Source organism: Phaenicophaeus curvirostris, chromosome 18 (genome assembly GCF_032191515.1).
Source record: "Phaenicophaeus curvirostris isolate KB17595 chromosome 18, BPBGC_Pcur_1.0, whole genome shotgun sequence".
NCBI classification, from domain to species: domain Eukaryota; kingdom Metazoa; phylum Chordata; class Aves; order Cuculiformes; family Cuculidae; genus Phaenicophaeus; species Phaenicophaeus curvirostris.
In genome coordinates, this window is record NC_091409.1 from 9,532,809 (window position 1) to 9,554,805 (window position 21,997).

Genomic DNA, 21,997 nt, shown 5'->3' on the forward strand with positions numbered 1-21,997 from the left:
GCTTTACCGCAGCACATGTGCATCTGCTTCGCAGGCAGCCTCAGGCACCGCCGAGGCAGGCAGATGCCTCGAAGCCACAGCCTGGCAGGCAGTAAGGGATGGTCGCGGCCCGTCTGCACACTTTGCTTATGCCAGAGGAGAAAGATACTTTCCTCCTGAAAGTGATAATCTCACGTTCTTGCTGGTACAGTCGGGCTGCTGCAGAGAAAGGGGTCAGAACGCTTTTGTGATGCTTACTTCTCAGTGGGGAGGAACAAGGTCTCTCCTACAAGCAACTATGGCTCGCGTAAAAGCAGCAGGATGGCCGAGGGCTCTTTTCCCAGAGGAAGTACTTCATTCAAATTTTGTTTGCATGAGAAGGCAGGGTTCAGTTTTATACCAGTTCTTCCTTTCCACTGTAAGCACTGTCCAGTTTCCCTCCCTTTATTTCCTTACTATTATACCTGAAGTGAGGAAAAGCACTGCTGTCCCAGATCCAGTCAAGCTGGGGATGTTCTACGTTGTTTCTCAGATAACACATGCCCTTCAGCATAATCCAAAACCCCATCATTCACGACACGGCCTAGACTGTTGCCAAGTGAAAGGGAGCAGATGTTTAAAGGGAAACGATCTTTTATAATGATTAATGTACTCTAATTACATCATTGTTCAGAGACTGCATTAGCTGCCCTGACTGATGATTTTTTTCTACTGATGCATTTTTCCTTTTCATTTTTGTATTCAAAGTCAAATCGCACTGTTCTGTATTTGTTCTAAAACATTTTCCTGGTTTTATTTCAGCTTCCATTTTTCCTCAGAGTATGTATCAGTTGCACGTACAAACAGGTAACTTCACAGAAATGCCTGTCTGGTTGTGCGTGTCACTGTCGTGTTCGCGCTGTTAGTGGCTTTGCCTGTTTTGCACGCACCATTTACCGATTTGTTCCTGTGCATTTCTTGCTTATGTGCTTCTTCACAAGAGTTTCTAAAATACCAGTTCTAACAACAGCAATCTACAGAAAATCTTCTGGAGAAGAATGGAAGTGGGATGGTATATAACACAGTAACTGATATGCTGGAGCTCAACTGATAAAAAATACCACATCTTTGCTCGCTTTTTTGAGCAAAAACATTTTTTTGGCTTAAGTAATGTACAGTAAATTGGTAATAAAGTTTGCTGAATATGAGCTTTTATTAAAACCAGTGATGGCAGCATCTAGCATGTTGGGTTGACAGACATCTGGAAGAGCTTTTGGTTTCTATAATTAAGAAGCTTGTGTGAATTTGGTGTTCAGCTTTTCCATTAGAATACCCTACTCAAAAACCATTATTTTGCCCTGAAAGTTGGCCTGCAAAATCTCTGCCAAGAACAGAATTTTTCTCTTTACTAATGTTTAGGAAAAAAAAAAAAAAAGAGAAAAATAAAAGTCTTTCAGTCATTTTGAAGCTAGTAATGCCAAATTAAACATTTCACGTTTCAAATTTGGGATTGAGCTATTGGGGGTAACCTACAAATCACATTTTCTTTTACAGTCATGTTTTGAAGGCAGTGACTCCAGACCCCAACTCAAAGCACTCAAACGTGTGCCGAGGATCAAGCTACTGAACGATTTCATCACTCTCCAGCAAAGTACTCAAAGACAGGTCCAAGTGTAATGCTGAAGTGGGACCTGGTGTGCAGACCAAGTCAGCAAGGTGCTCTGGATACTGATGGTGATGAGAACTTGATGGATAATATTTTGAAAGGATGAAACAAGAAACCACTGTGCTGTCGTGGGCAGATGCAACCACACCACAGCTCTACTCAGCACAGCTGAAAGGCCAGAAGGCACCAGCAAGAGACGAAGGAGACTCCTTCCAATGCTTGGACCTCTGCTGTTCAGGCATAATTTAAAGCATCCCTCAGTCTGATCTAACTTGGTTTTAACACCATCCCCACAATATACTAAAGGCATCATCTTAGGACCATGGCTATTTCCATCTCCACTGTGGAGACAGCAGACTTGCTCCTGGGATTCTGCTTATTATCAGTAAATGAGACACCTGGGAAGTACATAGTAACGTGGTAAAGTCAAAGGCCAAGTGAAGAATAGATTTCAGAGGGAATGCACGTAAGGAAGAACATTTGGCCCATAATAAGAGCAGCAGTCTGTAGGAGGGTATTTGAGCAACAGGAGGTTGATGGCACAGTTCAGACAGGACATACCAGGACAAAAAGAGACTGTGGGGGAAAAAAGCTGGCGTGGATGTGGAAAGGAGATAAGGAGAATGAGAGCCGTATCTGTCATCAGTGGAGAAATTGATGATTAAGAGCCCCGCAGGATTAAGCGGGTGAGAAACAAAAGACAGGACACCTGCCCTTGAGAAAAGCCTGACAGATCCTACAGTGGAAAAGACAAGACACTTTAAAGGAGTAAGAAATTGTAAGGAGTTTGTTCATGAAGGGAGAGGCAAATCTAGAATTTCCTTTCCCTGCAACAACCCCATGAGAAGATCTTCACAAGAATTTTTACTTGTATCTGGCTAGAGGCCAAATACAAGCTTAAACCAATAGATCTTCCTAAACGTATGCATATGCCAACACAGAGCCCTAGGCAGGAGTGGTACAAGCCAAGTCCTCTGCTTTTAGCTTTGCTGGGAAGGGGAGGAGTAGAGACAGATTGCAGCCTAATTGCAAGAGTAACATTATTGTCTTGCCTCTATGACTTTATCTGGTTTTAATTACTTGATCAACACCCTTCACCTTTATTCTCCTCAAAAAAAGGTGCAGATTACCAAGTAGAAATTTGCAACTTTATGACTCTGGTGCTACTCATCATTAAAAAGATGACAGTCTTGATTGTTGACTTTGTTTTCTAAGTATATTACTAAAAGATAACTAAAAAAAAAAAGAAAACAAACAAACAAAACCCTAGTCTCAAAACGTCTGTCTTGTCTTCATTCCTAAGGAAAAAGACACTAACTGTAATTTTTTCCATGCGAGTAAATTTTTCAAAACCACCTGCTACGTCTTATCAATTTTCATTGGAAATTAAGACCCCCGCTGTCTTAATTCCTATGGAAGCATGGCAGCTTAGCCAGCTTTTTCAGGACTAACTTCTTGCAAAAATTACACTCCCCATTTTATTCCACGCCTGCACTAAAAAAGGAATCATTCATAAGCTGGGAAAATGCTATTATCTTGCACCCACCTTCCAGGTGCTAAAATAATAGGGAATATCCTATACTGAAGATTTTGGCTGCTTCTATCCACACATTTCAAAAGCAGAGGAAAGTAACTTCATTTCCTCTGCTAGTAAATTCCTCCTTGCGCTGTTAGGACATTTTCTCTCCATCTACAATAGAACCTTTGTTCCTTCCATTTCAAGAGCTCAAAGATATTTCAGCAGGTGAAAACCACTATGCTATTTTCTCCTTTATAATGAGTCTTAGCTCATCCACCAGAACATCTGATAGATGTACACAGGAAAGGCCTGAACAAGCATAAAGTTAAACCTGAGCTGGCATAAATGCTCATGTACAAGGCTGACAGTACAGCCGCGATGACAAGATATCATTTCAAGGTGACCTGCAGGGCAGTTTGCCCTGGGCTGTTTATATTCCTGAGAGAGCTGCCTTTTGCTGACGCAATTGGACAATAAAAGCAACAGTACTTGCCCAGATTTATCATTGCCCAGCCCATTCCAGACACAAAAATTAAGAGGGTAGGACACCATCTGTGCATGGGGGTACACAGTTGCATTATTCTCCAGTAGAGTATCTCAGGCTAAGGATTAAACCAAGAGGAACAAGAGAAGAGTTGCAACAGACAGGCAAGGGACAAACCACATCAGACTGAAATCAGAAATTAAATAAGCTGGTAATGAGGCTGCTCCAGATGACAGGCACACAGCTAACCCTTCAAGCAAACACTGATTGGATTGAGTCAAGGTGAGACAAAGAAGGAGCTGGGGGGTGTAATGGCCAAACTCTAGCCCATAGCAAGGAAAAAAATCTCCATTTCAACAGAAGTGGGATGCCCCTTGCTCTCTGAAAGAGGGAGGAGAAAGCCCCATCTGAGCTGTGCCTTTGTGTGGTTCAGAGAAAGCTGGAGAGAGGCTGCACATGGAGCATGCACAGAGCACAGTGGTCTCCAGCCCTGCTTCTTCGCATCTCCTCATCCCTCCCCTTGTGTACGTACTGTCACCCAGGTTTTACATCTTACTGTTGGTCTTTAAAACGTTCATCTTTTGTTTAGTCCAGCAATGGCACAGTTGGCCATAGGCTATGTTTAAAAAAAGCTACAACTCTAACAAAGTAAAAAGAGATAGACACAGAGAGCTTCAGTTCGAGCAAAACACACCGACACTAAAACAAACACCTCAAGTCTTGAAATAAAAGCACAAACACCCCAGTAAAACAAAATAAATTCATCCAGTAGTCAAACGGAAGAGTTTTAACAAAGAAAAACAGCCCTTCCTTTCCGTCTAATTCTGAGTACATCTGAAATGATTCACTTCACATGAAGAAAAAGATTGGTTTGAGTTTACATTAAGATTTTCAAATCTCTTTCTTTTTAAAATGTGTTAATTCTAAACAATTTTAAGAAAAATAACTGAGGAAATAACAAAACAGAATTTCTGTCACACTTCTGCAACCACTATTGTTTAAAAATATCCAAATTATTCCAACAGCTTAAAAATCCTTCCCCACGTTTTTTGTTGTTTTGTTTTAAATGAGACTGGCTTTTTGACCAAAATTTTACTCTCACTGGAAGTTTTCCGTCTTGCCCTAACCCATAGACCAGACAGTAAAAAACAGATGAAAATTCCTATCTCATGAATTTTTTGAGCCAGATTACCTTTTTTTTTTGAGGAAAGCCTGCTTGAAGATTTTTGAGCGCTTGGAACTAGCAAAACTAATTGCATGCCTTGTTTCCCTGGAAATCCAGAATTTCCAGAAGCATTTGCTTTCTTCACCAGGTTTCATCACCTGCTCTTCTGCAGTGCTTTTCGATTATATACATTTGTTTGTTTTGAACACGCTGTTTCTTTTTTTTTTTTTTTGTCTGAGACCTGCTGATTTAAAGCAAGCAGGCTGTCTTCTTATAAATGTTCTTCCTGCCCCTAGCACTGCTTCACTACTCCATTCTCCTGATGCTCCTTCTCCCACCCCCAAGCTGCAGACACAGAGCAACACTGAGAAGAAAGAGGGGGGCTAAGTTGGGCTACGATTCCTGCCTGCACTTCCTGCAATTAGCTCGGGAAGAGATTGAAGGAAGATAGACCAGGGGAAGCATCAGCATTTTCTGGTTGAGCAGTCCAAGGTAAAAGGGATTCAGTGCACAGAAAAAAAACAAACAAGCTGAGCTACCTTTGCTGTTTGTTGTGAAGGCACAGACTGAAGGGTACCTCGAGAATTCAAAGGGAGCTAAGGATGGGGTGCACGCCACAGACTTCCAATTTGGCAGCCTAATCAGGAAATATATCTTATAATGTTTCAAGTCACTGGGTTTTTAAAAATGAATTTCAACACTAGTATTTCACTTAGAGTAAGTCAAAATGAGAAAGCTGATTTTTAAAGAAAGCCTTTGCCTATTGGACCTGTCTGCTAAATGCAGCGACATTTGCAAGAGATCTTATTATTTGCCAAGGAATAATATTACTCAGCTGTCTTGCTAAAACCATTAATTTCATCTAGCTTTGAAATTTCTAGGAAAAGGAGCTCTGAAAAGCTAAGTCATCTACAAGTCCTGAACAACAATAAACTCCACAGAGAAGAAAATCAAATGGAAACAAGTAAAATAACTTCTTCCACAAATCCTGCATTGCTCAGAACCAGGAGAGTTGTGGAGTTTGTGGGATGGGACCACAGAAAGGATGGATGTGGGCAGCAAACAACACACAAAAGCCATCACCACACAGGCCTGAAGTAGCAGAGAGTTGCTACGGCAGCTACAACTGCTGGCTGAACAGATGTATGAGTTACAGGGCAACATTAAATCTCTCATCGCAAACGCAGCCCATTTTGAGCCATGTGTTCCGCTCAGGAGCCTTTAATTTTGTTTTCGTTTGAGTTGAACATTAGTGGCAACTTCATTTTTCCTTCTGCTACTCAGCAGCAAAGGGAAGGAAGAGAAGAGCTGGACGGTTTCTTAACATCAAGAGAAATGAAGATGGTTTCACGCAGTGAAAACTGGCCATTAGCTGGAACAAGTGTCAAAGGGAAACATTTTCCAGGCAGTTTAGCGCCGGATGGCTTTACCTTGGGGAAAGGAGTGCTGGCAGCTGTCTTTCTTGCAGACGGATGGCTTCACATTATTGTGGATTTCAATGTGCATGGTTACCCATAAACATTTATACCAGCCAGATGCTAAGGAAGAACTCTGGATTCAAAGGGTAGCAGTGCATCATTCATGAAGTTTCCACAGAAAAATAAATGTACCAGAAAACATTGGCCCACAATAGTTGAGAGATAAGACCCTTAAAATCCACAGGTAATTGGGTGTGGGGAAGGGTGGTGCTCACGCAGGAACACAGAGTACAAAGTGAGATCAAATTAGTTCTGCCACAGAGAAATAGCTGATCAAGCCTTGGTCCAAGACTCAGAAAATACCACTCTGCCTCTGGTGACTCAGAGGATCCCTAGGCAAGTCCTTTGGGCCACGGCTGTGCCTTCTGACCTTTGTGTGCCTTCCTTACAGAGACTGCAGGACAAGCGTTCCTCTTCAGTGTACGTGAGGCATCAGCCAGCACAATGGTGTCCTACTTTCAGTGGGACCTCAGGTACTGCTGCACTAAATAAACAGCAATAATAGAATTTTTTATACATATATATATATAAATTTCCATACGGCTGCAGTTTATCTTTCAGTAACATAAAGCAACTTCTACTGACTTCTTCCAATACGGAAAGCACTTTGTGACTAGACCACATCAGACCCAACACTGCTACCACCACTGAGGATGCTGTGGGGCTGGCAGCTGACCCTACAAACAGGACTGGGGTGCAGTATAAAAAGGTGCATGTTGTCACAAGGCTGAGCCTGACACCAGCTAAGGAAAACTGTGTGTAGCTGTTGAAGAAGACAACTGAGAACTGCAAGTCTAGTTTTGCTCCAAAGCTCCGTCACTAACAGATTGGGCAAGTTTCTCAGGACTACATTAAGGCCTCTGTAAAACTGGGAATTGCAGTATAAACTGCCAATTAAGCTCTTTTTAGGGGCTGGAAAGTGCTCCGAAATCTTTAGGTGAAATCTCTTACACCACTGCAGTAACAATATCCACGCTGATGAATAATGACCGCTCTGAATATGAGACAGCCAAGAAAGAGGTGAGGCACGAGAGCTGTCCTTCAGGGCATGTTCTCTCACTCATTTTTGGTCCAAAAGCTCTCCATTTCCAGACTATGAGAATGTCTTCACACTTTTGATTTACTCTTTAAACCTGTCAGAGTCCTGCAATGGCTCCAACAACCTAGCGAGAAAGGTAAGGCTGCCACTTTATAACAGGCCTGTGTCAGCACCTCCATTCTTAGCCTGTAAAGGACTGGCATTCAGGGAATAATAATTCAAAAAGAGCTATGGGAAAAGAACTATGAAATGCAAACTAATAAAAAGCCCTCGGACATGGGGGAAAGTCTATCATAACAGTACAGGTGAGGCTGGAGTGAGAATGACGTACCCTCTTCTTGCTTAAATCCTCTCAGACTTTCTCTGACCAGTCAAGCTAGCAAAGAGGAAGGTCTGTTGTACATGTAGAAGGTTGAAAGCATCTTTCTTTAACTGGGATCCTCCTCTCACTGAAGGAAGGGAAGACTCGCTTATCACAGAATCACAGAATAACCAGGTTGGAAGAGACCCACCGGATCATCGAGTCCAACCGTTCCTATCAAACACTAAACCATGTCCCTCAGCACCTCATCCACCCGTGCCTTAAACACCTCCAGGGAAGGTGACTCAACCACCTCCCTGGGCAGCCTGTTCCAGTGCCCAATGACCCTTTCTGTAAAGAATTTTTTCCTCACGTCTAGCCTAAACCTCCCCTGGCGGAGCTTGAGGCCATTCCCTCTTGTCCTGTCCCCTGTCACTTGGAAGAAGAGGCCAGCATCCTCCTCTCTACAACCTCCTTTCAGGTAGTTGTAGAGAGCAATGAGGTCACCCCTCAGCCTCCTCACTCATCTCTCCACAGGAAAAAAAACAAGGAAGATCATTCTCAAGGACATAGAAGCAATGAACACCTCATGTTTTATATCTTTAGTACATTGTTTCACCTACTGAAGAAGTATCTTGAGAGTGAAAACAGAAATGCCGACCTCATTGCCCTAAATACAACTGATGCCCTACATACCAGAAAGAAATGTGACCAAGCTTGTGGTCTCTCTAAAACTGAAGGCAGTTTCCTAAGAAACTGGAAGTATAATATAATTTGACAATGTGTCTAAAAGCCCTGTACTGCTTTGGCTTGGTCTCATAGTCTGGAATTTAAACAGCCTCCCAACCACCCCTCAGCTCCTCATATTAAATAACCACCACCAACCAAGCAACAAAATACAACCCCTCGCCCCAAAAAAAGTCTTTGTGGTAGTCCAACGCTACACATGAGGGAGAACAAAACCCCTTAACACCCTCCTCCCAAGGTGGCTTCCCCAATTGCTTCTCCTTACCTGACAGATTTTTGGGTTAGGTTTTTCAGGGCAGGGGGGAAGGGGATGCTTTTCTCTTTTTCATTTTGGATTTTTCCCTGCTGTAGTCTTAATTAAAGTAACACTAAATCAGTCCTTGTGGTTCCCAAGTAACTGCTGAGTGAGCATGTCTTGTAGCAGCAGTGGGACACAAGCCCTGCTAACTGGTCCAAGGGCAGTTTGCCTGCCAGGGTGATGGATTCACCCTGAGGATCAACATAGTGTGGGTGGGAAGGACTCTCCTGTCTTGCTTCTGCAAAATTGGGACAGCATATTCAAGAGAAAGTCAAGATGCCCACATGCTCTCTCTAGGGAAAGCAACCCTTCAACCCTCTTGCTCTCCGTATTGATAAAACAGGTATGATGTTGATAAGCCTATGGGACTTCAGAACAAAACTGCTCTGTGAGTGCTAGGGTGTAAGGAAATATGAGATTCACAAAGTTTAGACCATTTTGTGATCAAGAGTGGCTTTCTGGATGGATCATCTTCAAACACGTTGAATCAAACTAGTTAAGCCTAATAATGTAAAAAGAGCTGCTTCCCTCCTTTTGATCCTGCTTAATACAATCTTCACAAATGCTATAGGCAAAGCTTGTAAAGCGCTAATGCAGTTGCTATGAAGAGTACTATGAATAGAGGTGCTTATTATTACCACTTAACCCTGAAGTTGCTTTGCATGTGCGGGGCCTGAATGTACAGCTGATTTACTCCTGAATTACAAAATCCAACTGTGCTGATACACTTTCCCTGTTTTGATTTGAAGTAAGTCAATTTACCAATCTGGATTTAGTAAATGTTGTGGTTAAATAAACCAAATTTATAAAAGTCTAACATTCACTTAATCACAATCCTTTCTCTTTGTTTGAAAAGAGCAGAGGGTGGTCTTGGAAGAGAGGCTATTGCTCAGCTAAACTTGAAGAAGTTATCCTTCCCTCCTCTTGTTCACCGACATAATTAAAACCATCTCTTTCCCCTCTTTTGACTGTTGATAAAATAAAAATCAAATGTCATTAATAATGACTATTGATCTCAAATAACCTATCTGAAGAAGGAATTCTTTTCTAGAGGTTACAAGCAGGAAGTCAAAAGTTTTCATTGCCAGATCTGACAGTAACTCCCTGGCCATAACACAGCAAAGATTCCTTCGCCCATTCCTTAATATTGGGCTGTTAAAGGTTTGTCTAGCTTGAGAGCAAGCAGTTCTGCAGACCAGTAATTCTTGTTTACTGGAACTCGGGTACCTCCATGTGCAAGGGCTAGGTTTTCATCTGCCCATACAAAATCAGAAAGGTCTACGCTGTTATTACTGGCAACTCTATATGCATAGCAGATACGCATTTTTACAACGCGGAGCTCCTCCAATGCTTTTAAAAACAAAAGAAAAAGTTATTGTTTAGGTTAAGGTCTTCAAGAATCTGTGTGAAATGTCTAAGAACTGGTCTGCTGCTAAATAGTACTTTTGTAGTGAAAGCTGGTTACTTCATCAGTAGGGATAACAAATAGTAAATTGTTTTGCCCCTGTATCTCTAATTGGAAGGTGCAAAAGAGATATTCTGAATCAGGAGACAGGCCGATGATGGTAGATTTTAGATAAAAGTTGAGTGGAGCAGACTTCTTGTTTTGAAGAGCTACAGTACAATAGCAGTGAGCAAAGCAAGACAATCTAACGGCTGCACATCTTGGGCCTGTTAGGAGAAAAAAGACAACTAATCAAAAGCTATGCTTGAGCAATAACTGCACTTTGATTTGTCACTCATGGCAATTAATAGTGTGGAAACAGCCACAGGGAGAAGTTGTTTACTCAGAGCAAATGTTCACATAGTGTTTTCCTTGATATTTATTCCATTAATATTTTGTTTCTGTGGATATTTGAAAGTCAGGCTAAGATAACTACATAGAAATAACAAATAGGACAGTTTGATTCACTTAGGTGGGCTGAGGTCTGATTTCCCAAGAGTTTTGGTGTGACAAAAGGCTGAAACTTCAGGTGAAGGCTAAGTTGGGCTCAAGATCCCAAACCTGTTAGCATCAGAGGGAAGGGATATTATCAAACAAAAGCATTATGGAGCATCTTTGCAGAGATCCTGCCATCCAGTCACTGTTACACCACAGGCAGCATGGAAGTGAAAATAACTAATGACAAATGCACCAACTCGATACTGTTCACACACACATCCTTGTTTTCCTTTGCAAAGTCTGATCTGATAAAGAAAACCACTTCCTGAAAGTGACATTTTATGATATTAAACAGGCCCCAAATGACTTACCAAAGTACCGAGGGACACTGACATTTGAACTGCAGGAGTTTTGTTTTCCATCTTGTTTTTCCCCGCTGTGACTATTGCATTTGAATAACTGGAATTTTTAAAATCCCTTTTCTTCCTTTCACCATGATGTAATGCAACTGTTGCACAAGACTAACAATGTGGAGCTATTACTGCTGGAGCCAACTTTGGCACCAAGAGAGATTAGGGCTGGCACCAAACACCGCGATCTTTGAAATAAATTTGGCAGACACACTGAAAAAGTTTGCCATTGCTGCCATTAACGGCACACGGAGCAGTAAACGGAAAAGTGCTGAAAGAGACCATGGTTTTGTGACTGGAACAAAGATGTCGATTAGCTAACCACTTAATCTAGCACCTACTTATATATGAAAACTAAAGAGTTTTACAACAGCATGTCAAAATTAAGGGCAGTAGCGGGGACCAAAGCATAACATAACGGTGCCTTTCATATGTCCATCATAGCAAACTGAGCCTACAAAACCCTCCAGCCAGCTACCTATCAGCTAGAAGAATTTGTGCACAACTGCAAGTTCCAACAGATTATTCTAAGAAAAATACTTGACCTATACAAGAACAGATCTGTCTCAACAAATTTATCTTCCCAGTACTTTCCAGTTGCGCTTCCCTTAGAGGGAATTTTTGTCCTACTCAATGATGCCAGAGCAGTGCTCTGGAAAGAGATGCATACGCATTTTTTTCTTTTTTAAAATTCAGATGGCATAGACAAGTGCAATGCAAGTTTTCTTCATTATATCCTTCTCTCCCTGCTTGAACAGAAAAGGCATGGGCTGATTTTCTCTGCTCTACATGAGGGTCTGATGGTTTGTGATGTGGACATCTGCCTGCAACTGGACAGATGCCACCAGCTTATTTCACACAGACAACTAGACAGCCATGCACTAGCAGCATTTTTCAATTGCTACTCCTTTTTTTTTTTCTTCCTTAAACTCATTACCTCTAGCAGAAAAATTCTATATTCCATCCCAAAATTCCCCCAATTTTGAAACTCTACAAACACCAGCTCCCGAACAAGGGAGATAAAATCTGGCAGATAAAAGCCAGAAACGTGTGGTGCACAACAGCTTTTTGCTATTTATCTGATCCTCAGCAGTACCCATGCACTTCCACACACAGTAATTACAAGCACAACTAAGGGGATATCCAACATGGTGTTTGTGTGTGGAGGCATATAAAATGTAAAGCTTCTTATTGTAAATTACTTAGGCATAGATGAAAAGCAAGAATTGGATTCAAGGTGAAAACTCGACCTTTTTTTTCTGCCCTCCCCCCATTCCCAAAAAATCCAACTGAAAAAATATGATGCGATTACTATGATCTAACTTCTTCCCTGATGGCTTCAAATTGTCCAAACCGAGCTGTCAAATCTGAGAACAGGACAACTCTAAATGACCACAAACCATGGCACCTTTACTGGAAGATATTTACAGCTTCAATGACAAAACTAGTATCTAGAAGTGCACTTCATCTCACTAAAGAGCGGCTCCCTCCTATCATGTCATATACCACTTACCCTGGGATCACCAGGCCAACTCAAGAACTACTCTGCAACACAGCTCATCACCTCTGAGGCCACCTGTCAACAGCAACTACTCAAGCACAAAGCCAAATGAGGAGACTGCTATAAACACAAGAGTGCTAGGATTCCAAACAGCAACAGAGATGACTGCTTCATTTACAGGACTGCAAGGCAGCTCAGAAAATTTCTTGGGAGTACAAGAAGTGGCAGCTACCTAGAATTCACTTCACGTAATCTGAGAAAAAAGTTTTATATGCAGATTAGGAAATACATCTGCAAGTAAATTCAACTTCGCTTTCTTGGATGTTTGAGAACAAGCTTACACGTGCCATTAGAAAAGTGACTGCCTTAGACTGAAAACTCAGATTTGATCTGCAATATCCTTAGCTTAAAGGCAAATTTCTCTTGCACGCATGGAACTTCAAAGGCCCTTACCCTTTCACAGCCCAGAAGAGCAGCCCGACAGCCTGGTTCAACAGTTGATGCATTTTCTGACATTGGATTAACTTCAGCTCATCGCCTTAAGCACAGTTTCTCTCTGACACTTTTATAGAAAAACTTTTACAACAGACAAAAGAATCAAAATAATTTCCTCCCTCTGGCTACTACAGGATGGCACAGATGTGACCAATTCACTCATAAGCAGCAAGCAAAGGTGCTCTTCCTGACCCTCACTGTTTGCAGCTATGAGCTACCAAACCCCCTAAAAATCCTGTGTTTGGCTTCCAGAGGAAACGGAGTAGCTCACCTTTTTCCCCCTCTTCACAAAAAAGTAGTCCTGGTAATTCTAGAGAAAAAATACGGGAAAAGGAGAGCCTGTCTAATTTCGGGGTTTTATCATCACTGCATATACAGGAATAAAATAAAAATTGGAGTAACGCAGTTTGAGCTCAGACAAGTTACAGTATTACAGTGCTACATGAGTTTCCCTGAACTACTAATTAGAGACAAGCTAAGTACAAATAACAATAAATCTGCAATTAAGAAAAAAAAAAAGTCACTTTTTTTCTGAAGCGGAACCGTCAGAATTGGCAAATCTGATACCATACTTCAGTCGATAAGGCTCTCATTAGGGAGACTTCAGTTCTGTATCAGGTTGGTTTCCTGTTACTGGAGTATTTTACAAAGCCAACTCATATTTAATCTGCTTGCCTCTATTTCCCTGCTCTGTAAAGCCAGGATTACTGCATTTTTCCACTTCTGAGCATACTGGGCTCAAAGCCATGAAGATAATGTGCTGCACTCAGGTAAGTCAGCACAAGGGCACGAGGGAGAAAACTATACAAATGCCAAAGACAGAAAAGCAACCCTACACCTACTAAAAATACCACGAAACTGGCATATTTCTGACTTTTCCTTACTACTCCACAACCTTTCTCTGCTCTTCTGCCACTGCAAAGAGCAGACACCACCTGCAGTTGCCAATACAGAACAGAAGCATTAAGTCTCATATTCCTATTTTCTCCTAGACCACATAACATGTCTCTCCCTTGCTACACCCAACTTTTGCAAGGCCAAATTATGTCTTTAATTCACATTTGGGCATGTAACTCTTCTACCCCAGTTGGTCTGTGTGTACCCTCCAGCACTAGGTGCTAGGTATGTTGTACATCATCTGTTAGCGCATGTCCTGCCATGGTTCCCATTAAGCATAACCAATCTGCTAACCCCTGGACAGCTGCTGGTTTTACAGGCTGTCATCACAAAGACTGCCTGTGTGCCTGCTTGTGGGATTTTGATTGTTTAGGACCCCAGCAACTGGATTCATTCAGTTCAGCTACAAATTTAAGCATGGAATCGAAACGCCACAATTAAAGCAGCTCCACTTAGTTTAGCTTCTTTTCACAAACTAGCATTGGGGCTTATTTAACATCTTAAAATCCTGCATCATTCACTTCTAACGTAGTTCCTGAAGATTAACAGGGTGCATTTTCAGCAATAGATATTGCAGAGTAAATGGGTACAATGAAGATTCCAAACTAAGTTTTCACAATAGAGGACAGCCTGTACCAGAACTTCTCCCTCTAAAACTAGTCTAAGAACTCCTTTCTTAGTGTCTATATGCATGTGTCCAGAGAGTGGAAACCGAGACACCAAAGTCAGAGATAAATCAACAAAACCCCAGAAGATTATGTGGAAAAAAAAAAAAAAGTAACGAAGCTCCTGGGACATGGGACTGAGAAAAGCCTTTTGAAATGTTATGAAGCACTGGTGAAAAAAAACAATCTCTGTCCATTTCTGTGCACTGGAGGAAACAAAAATAAAAAAACAAACCACAAAACCTTTCAGTAAAATTTGTGAACAAACAAAAGGAATTTCTGCCAGAATTACTCTCCATCTACTTTTTTCCTCTGTCACAGGACTGCTTGCAAGTTTCTGGCTTGTTAGGGAAAAGGTTTAACACATCTCATTGAAAAAGGCAACTTTTTAATTCTCCAGTCATGTACCACTCTGCCAGTAAATCTGTGGGACAAATACTTTGAAAAGCACATAAACACACCTTAAGCAAAACTCCAAGTTTTAAAAGCAATAGTTTGACACTGAGAGTTACAAGAGTTAAGACTTTTCTCAAAGCTAAGCATAAACTTTTCCAGACAAGCAGCTGAATCATGGATATTTTAAAGAGTAAAACTATTAAGCACGATATAGTGTATCCCCAATTCAGCTCTATAAAACACGTCCAGTGCTGTACAAAGGACTCACATTTGGAACTTGCTGGCATCCACTGGCACAGCAGAAGAACTGAGAGAACTAATCTAACAGATGTCATGAAACACAGCAGATTTATACCATGGGTTTAGTCATTAACTTTAGTTATCCGACTAACACAAAATGAACACAAAATGAATAGCAGTGGTCTCTGGATTAATGTAACGTGTGGCTACACCTGAATATGCTCTCCTGACTCCAGGCTGATGGAGTTGTATTGCTTCTTAGTGGAATTTTTCAATTCCGATCAATACATAATTGTAGTCAAAGAAAAAAGCCAAATAAAGGCTACATACAAGTCAGCTTATCAAATACCTAGACACAGAATGGTTCTGTTGGTCTTTTGCATTGCTATACAATTGAATTTGGAGGAAACGCCCAGCAACTACAAAAAAATCATGACTTAACATTGAAATATATACCACAAAAAAAACAACTGTTGAAATTTATTTTTTAAAGGGAAGAGGAGATAACACCAGAGGAGTAGTGGTATAAACATTACCCTTAGCTGCATAGAAACTTAAATCTAAGTATGTATTCAAGGGTGCATTCAATGGGAAATACTGCTAATTGCTTTTAGAATTAAAAATTGAAGCTTGGTAAATTCAAGAGAAAAACAGAGCTATACGAATACCGCATGAATCTATGAATAACCGAGTGCATAAATGAAATCCTAGAAAGGCTGGCAAAATTACCTCCAGTTACACCAAAACTTTGGGTTCACGCCAAGAAAAGCTCTACGGTTTTCATCAGGAATGCTCAGGTGGGAAGAACTTGAGGTTTAGTTCTCACTCCAAAATGGGGTTTTCCTGCAGCCTCTAAAAATACTGCACCTCCTATGACCTCTGCTCTTCTTTACGTTACAGCAGCCTGATGGCCGTTTGCACTCCAGGGCTGGAGGATGGCAGAGATGTTAGACTTGGACAGCATCTCAATAAACTTCTGTGGATGCTTTCTGTGAGGATGGAAGCTAAAGATGTCAGAACCAGAAATCACTCCTTCCTCATATTCTGCCAATAGCATCAGTCAAACTGCTAAGAACTTTTCATTGCCATTTTGTTAAATATTTTTAGAGACTGCTATCAAGGACAACACTGACGTAATATGAAAGCTGAGCCTGGCTGCTCCTCTCCACCTCCCATCCCGCAGGTCCCTCTCCCTGCAGTTTATTTGGCAGAAAGGCATTGCACAGCGTCTCATCCAGCACTGCTATGGGAGCGTTCCTGAAGATGATTAATTTGCTAATGATACAAATCTCCAAACAGCATGTTAGTACTGCTGATGATTTATGAAATGCCAGAGATCATTCTCTCACCAGCGATAAGCTCTTTCACGTTGGTGGTTTTGTATGAAAGCTCTTGCATTCACTAAGACCATTCTCATCTCTGTATCATTCCCAGACAGCGCAGAGGCAGAGAGCTGCAGCAAGGACTCTAATGAATTGCAGGTTATGTATACACACAAATAATATCGAAGGTCAGATTATGAATTCTTGCATACTTCCATATGCAAAAAGCCCAGAGTTTGCTTTGGAACAGAGACAAGCCTCACTGGGCAAACTCTCTGCTTGGTCTACTCTCCTCCCAGGATGCAAGGGCGCACCAGCAATTGCAAAACTAGGAAACATATCCTTTCCTCAACTGCTCACAATATTGCCTTTGGCACCCCAATGGCCCAAGCTCCATGAGGTAGAGATTCGGGAAAAAAAAAAAAAAAGGCTCAGAAATGTCAGTAGTTTTTCACATTTCATGGGCAGATATTTCCTATGCCATACAACACACCTGAAACCCACAACATGACCCCATGAGTTACGCTAGTTCCAGCACACTCTTGACCAGAAATCACTAGTGACAACCAAATTGCCCTCAGCTACAATTTGATAACTTTGTTCAATGACACACAGGATAAGTGGTTTGGTTTTTTTTTTTCTTCAAAGCAACATTTGCAGCCAGCTTGTGGTTTTCTTGTGTTTATTCAGATTTATGCAGACTGTCAGTTATTTTTACCTACGAGGAATAATCACAAATAGCTCAAAATATTTAAGATGTGAGATCTTCACTATTACCAGCCAAGAATCCTATGGCTGTTTTTTCTGTTCTGAAAAGTTTGCCCTTCTAAGAAAAATATTTCAAACTTTTCAGAATTGCAGGGATTTATAGAACAGTTTAGAACTTTGAATCATATGAAACAGCATCAGCTACTAATTCCTATAAAAGCAGGCTACTGCAAGCCAACTTCGCTGAATGCCACTTGGGCTTGTTTTTTAGTTGCTGCCTTCCCACAAGCGTTTCTGAGGGGCGCAGTTACCTTCCCCCTGGTGCATTTAGTTGCCTCTAATATGGGTGCGCTGAGAGGTAGTTGGAGCTCTATCCAGTATTTGCCATGCTATTACTATTTCTCTATTCATTCCTCATGCACAACTACTTCACAGAAACATTTTGAAGAATCTCATTCAGCAATGCCATGTATTTCTCTGCACTGTTACAGGCGCGGTATCATCTCCGGTGCTCTCCAGATTACAACGCTGCACTAAGACCATCTCAAATCACCTCCAAGTTACTATTACAGGCCAGTGAAAAGTATTAAACCTGAATTTAGAACTTGATTACAATGAAGAAACTGGAAAGAGGACACGGGATTTGGGAACTCAGTAAGAAATCCAGCCCTTCCATTCATATCAGAACTAAAAAGAGCAATTCAGAATTGAACAGTATATATACGCTGTCCAGTAACTGTTGGTGGCTTTTTACTTTAGCACAATTGAGTAACGTGTATGCATTTCACACTAGGGCACTACCAGTTGTAAAACAAGAGTTGTACATTTGCAGAACAGGACTTTTAAATCTGCAGTTTGTTTTGTAAATCGATGTAATTTTGGTCACATTTAACGTGCAGGAGAGACAGACCCATATTTGTTTAAAAGTACTTCTGTACAGAGATTCGATTATGTCAACTCTACAGTTCTGTCCACAAGCTGGTAAAGACATTATTGCCTCAGAAACCTCATAGGAGCAATAAAAAAGAAAAAAAACCCTAAAACCAAAGTAACCTATCCTCATCTGTATGCACACAGACTTACTGAAAAATAGGCATACAATCAAGCTATAATCTGCTATTAATACTAACAGCAGGGATCACCTGCGAGTTGAGGTGTGCATTATGCTTTTAAAACTACTAAACATTTAACTCCAATGGGATCCACCCTGGTATCCTGCTTCCAGCCCAAAATAAATTGTAACTTCAGTCACAGAAGTAAGACTCCAGAACCAACATTGCTGCACTCCTGGAAGTAGAAATGTTTGAGCAAAGGTGAGGAGGTCAGACAAGGGCAAAGTCCAAAGTAATTTTAAGTGGTTCAGCTAAGTAGGGAACGCTAATGGGAAACCATTTTAATTTATTACAGTCATCCCTAGTGAATAAAAGGACAACGTTTTTCTTCAGCAGCTTGATTACAAAGCAGTAAATCCCTCTGTGTATATAAAAGGCCTCCAAACCGTATAGATCAAATGTCAAAAAAAGGTTTGCACTACATGTTGGATGCAGGAGAAAACATTAGATTTGGGAATAGACTTAGATATCCGATCATTCTGATTTTAAGTATTTCCAACAGATATTCTCGGTCATTCCCATCTATGAAGACACAAAGTAATGACATTTCTGCAGTACACACTTTTGGACTTGCCTTTTCCAAAGAAAACTAAGACACATGCTCTTGAACACAGAAAAATGTCATCTTTCCCTCTCTCCCTAAACCACTTTCTGACTCTTTCTGGCAAAAACAATTTATGCTGCTTCAAGAACCGGCTGCAATCTCTGCTTTATAGACCCTAGGCAGCAGTAAATAAACAAAGAGAGCACAGCTCGAAGTGATGATACTTCAGCAGCATAAACATCTTAAAGTAAGAATTATGCCAGAGAAGGATTTTCTCCAATTGCTGATGGGGTGCTGTTATGTCTTTCAATTTTTTGTTCCCTGAATAATTTCCAGTTCCAATAGACCCAAAGGCCTGCACACAACCAATAACTCTTATTTCATTGCACTTGTCTAAAATGGGATTGAAAAACATTTAAAACAGTGAAATTTGCAGCTACTCAGCCCAAGGTTCTTCTCTTCAAAATATTTTTTTTTTTTTTTTTAGTTGGAGGCATTTCTAGGCATTAGAAATAGAATGTTCAGCTATTAGGAATTACTGAGCTTTCCCAAAGCTGTGTAATTCAGAGGCAACCCCCAAATATTTGGTTTACTTCATAACAAAACAATGATCTGGTCACAGCAATTTGTATCTTGTGTCCATGCCGATTTTCCATGCGTTTTTCTCTGGTCATGAGAAATAAATATTCTAAGGCAAGAAACACTTCAGTTACACCTACACATAGAGTTGGACTGGGACCTCTACCTGCTGCTGTAATACAGCAGCCACTAATTACCCTCTGCACCATAAAACATCTTTCTGTAAGGTAATTTCTGTAGCGCTTGCTAAATAGTTTTGTCGGCTCAAATTTTCAGAATCCTTCCTGTAATTGGTTGGCCTTTTGATGAAGAACATCAACCAGTCCTACAACTCTGGAAACCCTCGGGGTATAAATCCTAGCAGACTCCAGGGACTACTTACAAGAGATGTTACAGGATGTCTTAGCATATGCTTGCAGCAGGACAAGGGGCCTTTGCAGAGGTCTGAAGACGTTATCACATTACCAATAGCTCAGCTACAGGACGGCAATGCTCCTTGTGAGCACTATTCACCTTTTCCTTAATGAAGGACAAAATGCCTCCACTGCTGACCTCCCTCTACTGAGTAATATCTGCTTCATCAGACACTCATATCAACACTCCTCAACTTCACTGCCCTGGATTAATGTTGTTAGTTGCATCCTCAACCAAGTTTTGGGAAGATGAGTGCTGTTCAACAAACTTCTGTATAGCAGCAAACTTGTATAATGCCACAGGCATAGTGTAACTTTTTAAGATGTTCAATTTTTAATCTTCAGTCAATTTATCATCAATAAAGAACTGTAAGGCAGTTTAGACAGGTTGATAGCAACTCTTGGCCAAAGCAGGCTCTGGTGTTCGCGTTCTGTCTGCCCACAATACTTCCAGTCATTTCTACTGGCTAAAATGTTCTTTTCTGTGGTTTTACAGTGTGTCCCTCCCTGCTGTGGACCATACAATAACAGTTGGGTTTCATCTCAGATATGGCTCTTCGGAGCTCATGGGGAGCATGGCAAAGGGGCTAGAACTACAGGGGATGGGACCCAAAGCTAAATAAATCAATGTTTCTTTGATCCTTTGGGATCAGGATGCTGTAAAAACACATGGTTATTAGAACTGTGAATTTATTGGTAAAGGAGTTGGTTACTGGTACTGTATTTCAACATGATCTTGCATTATGGTACTAAGTACAAAGCATTCATTCTGTTTGCAGCTATGAGAATTAATCTCTTCCATGTGCAGAGAGGCTGTGTGATAATTTAACTGAGATTCCTGTTGGTAGTCCAGGCAAACACTCATCAGCTGCAGGACTTTCAACAATACCCAAGCAACAGCCCCACCAGCAAATGACAGAACTAATGTCTCTCTGAGCACTATCAAGCAGGACTAGAGCTGTCTGCTCATATCAGGGTATTCATCCAAGTAGGCTGTCAAAAACCTGAAAGTAAAAGGTGAGTTTCTCCCAGAACACTTTAAATGCTTAACTTTGGACAGGATTCAATAACTAATGGACTTTGAATTAAATTGTATGTTTCTAATACTTTGCATTTGCCTCAATACTAAGAAAAGGTCTGATCCTGATTATTAAAAAAGAAAAAGTAATTTGAAATGTTTATGTGGATGGCAGCTTCATGCACAGGATAGAAATGCTCCAACTGCCTTTTCAATCCAGCTGGAACAAAGTTTTCATTTTTCTTTTTTGATGAAATTTCATTTATTACGAGTACTATGTCTTAGTAAGGCAGCTGTTGGCAGCAAGCTGTGAAATTAAAGTTGAACTGGTTAGTACTAAGGGCCAAGATATGCTTTTGTCAGAGAGAAGTTTTTCTTGCATATATGTAACCTACATTCAGTAATTAAAATCGCCTGTCAATCAATCTTACCAACTCCACTTGAAGAATTAACGCTACTTGAAATACAATTTCCAAATTGTACAAACTGCAACCAAAAAACAGGATTCCTATAGCTCATTTCAGTGAGGTCTTTAAGTAGCCAATGCACTAATGACTTCAGAAACTCAGAAATTAAGGATTCCTGATTCTCATCACTGTCCTACTAACATGGTGTTAGATTTTGGCCAAGTCACTTCTGACAAGATCTCAAATGGGAATGGAATCAGGATCAGTGCGTAACTGTTACCCACTGAGGATGCCACGCACAGCCTGTGCCTGAAGGAAATAATCCTGGGCTTTCTATGACTAGTACAAGCTCCCTTATTCAATACACAACCGTGATTTTCCTCCAGCTGTCTTAAAAGGAAGCAGGAGTAAACTTCACATCGGGCTCTGTATCTCCTTCTGGAATGTGCTCAAGATGCAGATTTCAAAAATATCTACCCAAAACTGCCCTTGGGAACCAGGTGAAGGAGGAGGACAGGAGTTGGCACGTGCTGTTGGAAGTCCAAGGCAGGTAAGAGTTGGGATTTTATATATGAAATGCATAAATAAAATAGGGAACTTGGAAAAAAATGCCTAAAGTGTCTGGCTGATTAATGATCAACAAGTTGACTACACCTTCTAAACTGACTTCTTTCTCAAATTGTTGCCTGGAAGTCCAGTTATCAAGGGTAACAGCAAAAATGTTATCATTATCCACCTCAAGATTTGATTAGC

General features: G+C 40.9%; 1 protein-coding gene across 6 annotated transcripts in view; it reads right to left on the minus strand.

Annotated features, from left to right (window-relative positions):
* EYA2 (EYA transcriptional coactivator and phosphatase 2) overlaps positions 1 to 21,997 on the minus strand; it is a 97,147-nt gene that overhangs the window by 52,143 nt on the left and 23,007 nt on the right. Inside the window, exon 1 of one of the 6 annotated variants that reach the window (XM_069872059.1) lies at positions 444 to 529. The exons of the other annotated variants lie outside the window; for them this stretch is intronic. Within the exon in view, the coding sequence (XP_069728160.1) occupies positions 444 to 520 (77 nt within the window). The 5' untranslated portion in view covers positions 521 to 529. Of the gene's footprint in view, positions 1 to 443; positions 530 to 21,997 lie in introns of those variants that run through there. 6 annotated transcript variants of the gene reach the window in all.